General features: G+C 39.2%; 1 protein-coding gene across 1 annotated transcript; it reads left to right on the plus strand.

Moving 5' to 3' along the window:
* The first annotated feature begins 2,948 nt into the window (after positions 1-2,948).
* LOC135473512 (uncharacterized) lies at positions 2,949-4,733 on the plus strand. Its single transcript, XM_064753361.1, has 2 exons — positions 2,949-3,101; positions 3,520-4,733. Exons 1-2 carry the CDS (start codon positions 3,020-3,022, stop codon positions 4,731-4,733), a joined length of 1,296 nt encoding a protein of 431 aa, XP_064609431.1. The 5' UTR covers positions 2,949-3,019.
* The last annotated feature ends 3,037 nt before the right edge of the window (positions 4,734-7,770 follow it).

A 7,770-nucleotide genomic window follows, 5' to 3' on the forward strand; every position in this document is an offset into this window, starting at 1 on the left:
CTGTTCAATTACTGAATCAGTCGCTGTGCGCTGGATGCGTCAAAACTTTGGCATTTACTTAGGAGATCAGTTCATAAAACTGTTCAGCCTTGTGCCTGCATGGACAAGTTCGGCTTTGTCGCTCGTCTGCACAGACGATCTTTATTCATAAATTTTCGATCGCTACGTGTAACTTGTCCGCATGATCACATGTCGACTGTTTACCTGTAATATTCGTGTCCAGCAAAGCAGCCTACAACCCCATCTGCACGGCCGTGAACGAAACTGGGCATGCACGCTGGTTCGTGATTTCCTTCGTCGCGCAACGATCCAATTTACAACTCGTAGAACAAGGGCGGATAACTCTAAGCGGTTTCCCACTATCTAGCAACGCCCATTCACAACGTAGATAAGAAATAAATTTATTTACCCCAAATATATCACTTATGTTCCTTGTAGGCTACCAGGTAACACAGATGTCTTCCATACTCTCATGTAATGTAAAATGTAATGGATTTAATCGATGTTGACAATTGCGCTTATCATATATACATCATCCATGTTGTCAAACCCCAAGCACTCGCTCACTCATTATGCTATGTCAATGATATCGGTGTTGAAACCGGTAAGTCATAAATACATATGAGAGGGGGCCCTCCGTGGCTCAGTCGGCTAGCGCGATAGCGCAGCGTAATGACCCCAGGAGCCTCTCGCCAATGCGGTCGCTGTGAGCTCAAGTCCAGCTCATGGACTTCCTCTCCGGCCGTAAGTGGGAAGGTCTGACAGCAACCTGCGGATGGTCGTGGGTTTACCTCCGGGCTGTGCCCGTTTCCTCCCACCATAATGCTGGCCGCCGTCGTATAAGTGAAATATTCTTGGGCACGGCGTAAAACACCAATCAAATAAATAAAGCATATGAGTCATCTATTGGTAGGTGATTTTGATGCATTGCCCAGTAATACATTCGAGAAGTAATTATTATATGCTCTGACAGCAAGCCTCAGTAAAATTGGTAACCTACAGACCATATTCATGCCGTTTCTTTATTGGAAATGGAAATTCCAACTTTCATAGCTGGGTTTATTAGCTATAGGACGTAGACTTTACTCATACCAAATAGCCACGTAAAAACAAGTTACAAATCACTAAGGGAGCTGAAAAACACATATGTCTTCGAAGACGTGCAAACGTTAACTGTTATAAATAAATAAATAAATAAATAAATAAATACAATGTAGGCCTACCGGTTGACCTACATATCAACAGCAGGCCCACGTCTACAGATCTCCGCGCACGCTTTAGGGGTCCAGCCCTGGGAAGCATTTAAGAAGATTTGCTGCTGGCTTGTTCGATCTTGCTAAATAAACATTTAGTAAGAATATCCCATTTTAGATCGAGCTTTTATACGAATCACTGAGGTACGCAATTCTAAAACTATAATCCGATTCCGCGTGTTCTCACAGTAATAAGGGAGATAACTACCTAGCTATTTGACATAGCTCTACCAGATGGCGCCTCTATCACAACAACAAAAGTATGACATCTTGTGTCAGTGCAGCATATCCACATGTTTGAACTCATGTCTGCAACGATATTAGCCATGATGAGAGCGACATGTTACTGCTTCAAACGCCTTAGACATCGGACGACAGGCGCGGACGAGATTTGGAGTGTGATAACAGCATACAACAGGGGCACAGACAGGCGCAACCCATGTGCAGGTGTGTTGGTGCACTATCAGTATCAGTGATAGATGAACAGTCGTTTTCTCCAAATTATTTATTTATTTGACTAGTGTTTTACCCCGTACTTCATGGTTAGATTTAATTTTTTCATGCACATGAGCACAGTGCACAACAATTCTATTCAGAACTGAACATGATGAAGTATAGATTTATTTATGTATTTATTTGATTGGTGTTTTACGTACTCAGGAATATTTCGACGGCGGCCAGATTTATGGTGGGAGAAAACCGGGCACAGCCTGGGGTAAACACACGACCATCTGCAGGTTGCTGGAAGACCTTCCCACGTACTTCCCCAACTAAGCCTCTACATATATGAATATAGTTGTACATTCACTGTAGAAGCTGAGATTATGTCATTTGTTATAAATGCGGATGATTTAAAAAAGAAAGTACGGTGACATACCATAATGCTGAAGTAAAGAATATATACGCTATATATGAGATTCAGTCCTGCACTGTATACTGCATGGCCAGTTTCTGGAAACTGGACGATCACCAACTTTTTCTTTTTGCAGGCCAGATCTCTACAGCCCTTTAATAACAATGGAAGGGAACCTATAAATAGACAATTGCCATTGTTTCAGCTTACGCCACATAACCTTCAGGAGGTTTAACATGAACAGCTATAGAGTATAATATGTAGTTCAGTTAGATTCAGCCTCGGTTGATTGTGGCGATGATTGACGATCTGATACTTGACCACTTCATTGACGTCAATATTATTAATCGAAAAACTACTTAATAACCTCAGTGAGAGAAAATATCCAGTTTTCTGCAATAATTTGTTGACAGCCTATAAAATTTCATAATTTAAAAGCTTAATTGCATGTGTGGGATTAACCTTGGATGACTATGTTAACTTGGTTGTGTGTGGACATATTGGACTGACAGGCAAGCACTAGTGTCACTGTGAGATGAGCTTATTATGGTACTATATTATAGCCCAGTAACATATCTACCAAGCTAGTACATCACATCTCATTGGGCTATATTACTGCTCACTGTTGACAGATGAGATGATATTGTAAAACTGGAACCATGCCTCACCCATTTTTCACTCTTTCTCTATCCGATTCATATATCTTTTATACCCCTTGACCTGTATGAGGTGTCAAGTTTGATTTTTACATTAGAAACAGTGACTTTACTGGCTTATATATAGTAGCAAAAGCCACAAAGAAATCACTTTTGTTCCATTTACTTGACTTGTAAGTTTTTACTTCAGATCATCGACTACAGGATGCACTTCTATCTTGAGTGAGGCGTGGACAGAAGTATAATTACAGCTCATAATGGCAAGTACAAGCAATCTCAGTGCTGAGACGGCTTGTTTTCAAGAAGAGTTGAGTGAATCACAGTGGAAGGCATGTTCAGGTGAGTTCTAGATAATTGTAGATGTATGTCACATATAAAGGGCTTTAATAGCAGTGTAAGTAGTTTCAGTTAATTTTGGGTATTTTGGCAACCATTTTGTTTTGATATTTTCCCTGTTTGATCCACACCATAACTATTTTACTATATATATGTAGCCTGTATCTATATTTGTTAGTGACAGTAAACTTCAGGGAATGAGGTATTCAGGGAATGAGGTACAATACAATGTTGACATCTAAACCCCCTCTATATGGATAGAGACATTCTTCAGTTTATATATAGCCTGTATGTAATGCAGACAGAAAAATGATTGAAATCTTTGCATTACATATGCGCTGTGTGACACATTTTGACAATGTTATAAATTAGAATATCTTCCAGCTTCATGCTATGTGTATAGTGTTTGATCTTATTCCAGATTTTGAAAAAGAAGATCGGAACCAGAGTCTGTTTTGTAATGCTTGCCCTGCACAAGGTCGTAGGCAATCAAAACCAAGAAGATGTCCACTTACCATGTGTGTGTACAAAGACAGAGAATTGTACCTGCAGGAGCATGAAGAGATTGGTATTAAAATCCCTCTACCTGACATTACTAGCCTGGGTGTTCCAGTCTCTTCACTCAGTTGCCTGGAGCAGGTCACACCCATAGCCAGGCACAGACAGGAACACTATCTCCTTCACTTTAGAATAACTCCAGATAAGTTGGAGCCGGAGCAAGCGTGCTATCTTTTTCTGGCAGTCAATTCTGAGGGTGGGGAATTCGCGTTCTTCACCATGGAAATGCAGGAGTTTCTGGATGTTTTGGCCTGTGCCAGGGGAATTGGCTGTGACCCACCTTTAGCTTGCTTGCTTTCTCACCACAAAGAATTCCATGTGTCCAATGTCTGTCATGTGGAGATATATCATCATGATTGTCATGGTGAGACTTCAGACTCAGTCTACCAGGTACCACAACTCATCAAGACCCACATCATCCCACTATTCCTCTCAAGCCCACCTCACTCCATTCTACCCATGGTGCTCTTTCACCCGTTGACTGATGACAAGCTCGTGTTTTTTCACCTGAATTCTGAACAGCATGTGGAGTTTGAAAGGGTCTCTGAGGCTTGGCTGAGTGAATACAGCCTTCAGGCAATACCTGAATATACTAAGCTGAATTTACTTAGTGTGTTAGAGGAAATGGCAGCCACAAAGCCAAAGTTTCAGAATGCAGAGTTTTCCCAGATGGTTCATGTTTTGGCTGTGAGTTTTACCCTCACTGACATGTCACGACGAGGACTCCGCAGTGTTGCTGTCATCCTCCTCAACGCATACAGCTACCAGAGTCTAAAGAAGATAATTTTGCCTGTACAGACTTTGCCTGAACATGTATCCCTTCGTAGTGGAAACTGGATTGACCCCGAAAAACTGGTGTGCTTTAAGTCTTACACTCCAGTGTTTAGCAAGTGTGGTCAGAAAATGGCGGTGGCCAGATGCCTGGGGCGCAAAACCAGTGTGTATGTGTACAGAATTCCTGTTTGTATCAGTTTGCAGAGTCAGTGTCGCAGGGTCTTAAGAAAACATGCGACCAAACAGGGAATCCAGTCATTACCATTGCCTCCCATTCTTCGTAAATACCTTGAGTTTTCCTAAACAGTGCAATATTGTAACAACTCCGTGGAGCTAACTGCCCTCAGCGTACAGAGGAAATGGATGTTATTTGTGACAGCTTTTCAGCTTGGACAGACCTCTATCATTCTTGTATTTTTTTTTTATTTTTCCTTTGCTGTGATGTACTGTTGCAGTATGAATCTATTCATATATATTTTGAATACATGCATGATAGTCATCTTAAACATAATAAATCAAATTTTTTAATGTTTTTGTTTCACCTCAAACTGATTTCAGGAAAGACTGCTGAATTGATTTTTTTTTTTATATTAACTTATCTGCATAAATTCATTATAAGCTTTATATGCAATTTTGTATTCTTTCTTCAAGAAATGACAGTGCTTTATTTTTAACAAATTCAGTTTACAAAGAGATATTTTTATCAGTTTTTAAAGCACAATCAGCACAATTTAAATATTTGATAAATATTTACTATGTATTTTATTTATCATATTGTTACCTATTGAAGCTGTATGTGGCTATTCATATCTTGTTAATGGTGGTGATCATGTATCCCGTTCCTGTTTTAACCTTTATGTAAATATGAAAATATGTTGCAAGTCTGTTTACCACTTCCTGTCAGATTACTTTTCACGTCATTGATCAGTAATATTTATTATTACATGTACATATACATACATGTATATTCTTTCCACGTGTTACCTATGTTTTTTTCCTTTTTTCCAGTCCAAGAGATATCATTTTCTTTTGCCATAATTAGGTATAAATACATGTAACCACACAATGACAAACAGTTTTTGAGTACAGTGTTAAACACCAATAAAGTTTTTAATGAGAGAATCACTGTAGGGGTATCTGAAGTTATACATGTACTAATTATAATTACAATACCTTGTATTTCAAATTCTTTAAAATCAATGCTATATGCTATATCTCTTTAACAAATTGTTGAATATGAAATGTCATGTATCTAATTAAGACGTAATAAACAAAATAAAAGGCGTATTTTAGACTCAACATCGGTGGTGTAATAGCTACCAATTTTAGTAACCCTTTTACGGAGTATTTTAGAGGTAACAATGAATGTTCCATCAGTCTGCCTGTGATTATTGTTATTACATGTATTTTCCCGTTATTAAACAATAATTGTGATACGTCACTCAGTTATATCATACTAAAACATTTTTGAGTATCCTGTATTTGTCCGTGTTATTCCTGATTACTTAAGCACTTTATATGCCTGAAGACGTGTGAGTTATTTGAAGCATACCGAGCTAGTACTAATCATTTTCTTTTTACCTTTTATCACAGCACTTTAGGCGAGTGTCCAGACTCTATATTTCCGTAGATGAGATCTTAGCCATTTTGGTGTATCGAGAGATGGGGTTTGATGGGTATAGATCGGTACAAGTTTCACTGAAAGTGAAAGTTTTGAAATTTACCCCAAGAAATGAAGCCAGGGTCCAGAGAGGCCCTGGAGATACCGCGACCTTAGATTGCCACAGGCGTATTTTTGAGCAGGCACTCATAGTTGAGGCACCCAGAAATGGGGTTTGAAGAGTACAGAGCCGTAAAAGCAACATGGTTAAAAAAAAAAATGAAAAGATTAAAAGTGAGGGGTTGGGACGACGGGGGGGGGGGGGGAGGGGTAATAAAACTCTATCCAAGCACATCCACCTAAGACCCTGCATCCCAGATTGTCATATGTAGACCAATTTTCATGGTTCCATATGTAACACTGAGGCCCTGACGTTTATCTGACCTCCACATATGAGCGTCATTGGCGAAATGTTTTCATCATGTAAACTGGTTTGTAAAAGAGTCGACAGAAAATAAAGAATCTCAAAATTCTTGATATAATTTTGAATACTTTCTTATAATTGTACAAATACAAATTATTTATGAAAAGCAAAGCGTTTATCTCTAAATTATGTATTTAGTCGACAGCAGTTGAAGATAGATAAGATTGATACGCGTAGGCAGGTAATCTGACCCTTGATCAAACTCTCCCTCAGGCCCCTGATACGCCCCCCACCCCTTTCACTCACGGTTTTGATGCCCCTGCATACCTCCTGACTTAAAGCCACAGCCGAGAGCTGGATTCTAACACAGCGAGCCAGCGCTTTAACGCGTCCGAGACTGCGAGGTCCCCAGTACATACCTTAATAGATAACGTTTTAACAGTTGCTGCAATCTTATATCTATTATATCTATTATATTATCAGCAGTTCGTACAAATTATTTACAAACCCTTTACCAGATCCAGGTATGGTTTCCTCATACTCGTATGGTTTCGCCCGTACAACTTGGGGATCACTTTCAGGAACTTGGTTAATCCGTCTCTTCATAACCTTTTTTCATAAATGTCATCACGCCATATAGGTTGACGTTTTCATGAGAAAAGATACGGAAATTATTTCGGTTTCTTGATCGTACGCGGGCCTTTTAAATGTAATCTAAAACTGCTAGAATACGGTTTTATTTGCTGTATACCTCCGTACCATTGTGCGATATAAAAATGAGTTTCTAAGAGTTGTTGATATTTTAGCGGATATAACACAATGAGAGAAGTTGAAAAAAACGAAAGTAAGGGAAAATTGAGAACATATATTCATTAAATGAATACATGTATATTTGTAGGGCAGTTTTTGAAAGGGTAATCTTTTAAATATGAAGTTAAATATGCATTCCACCAGCTAAACGTATATAAGGCATGCATGGCATGACGTAGTAAACTACTTTGTCACACTTTGTCAAGTGACCTGCAATAGGCACAAAAAGACATGCAACATGAGTCCGTTTTCATAACTTGGGTTCTTAGCAGTTAATAAATGCTTTTGTAGGCAGAGCCACTCCTTGCATGCCACCCGATTGGTCAGGGAGCATGTCCACGCACTGACTGTTCCGCTTTACTACAATGTTGTCAGTTAAATGAACTGAATTTTGTCGTGCAGAACAAAGATTGCATGTAAGTCTTTCTCCTTTTCCTTATTAGCGGCAATTCTTCGTTCATTAGAATGCTATCGATGTGAACTAGATCTTCATCCATCCTGGTCAT

This window comes from Liolophura sinensis, chromosome 8, assembly GCF_032854445.1.
Source record: "Liolophura sinensis isolate JHLJ2023 chromosome 8, CUHK_Ljap_v2, whole genome shotgun sequence".
NCBI classification, from domain to species: domain Eukaryota; kingdom Metazoa; phylum Mollusca; class Polyplacophora; order Chitonida; family Chitonidae; genus Liolophura; species Liolophura sinensis.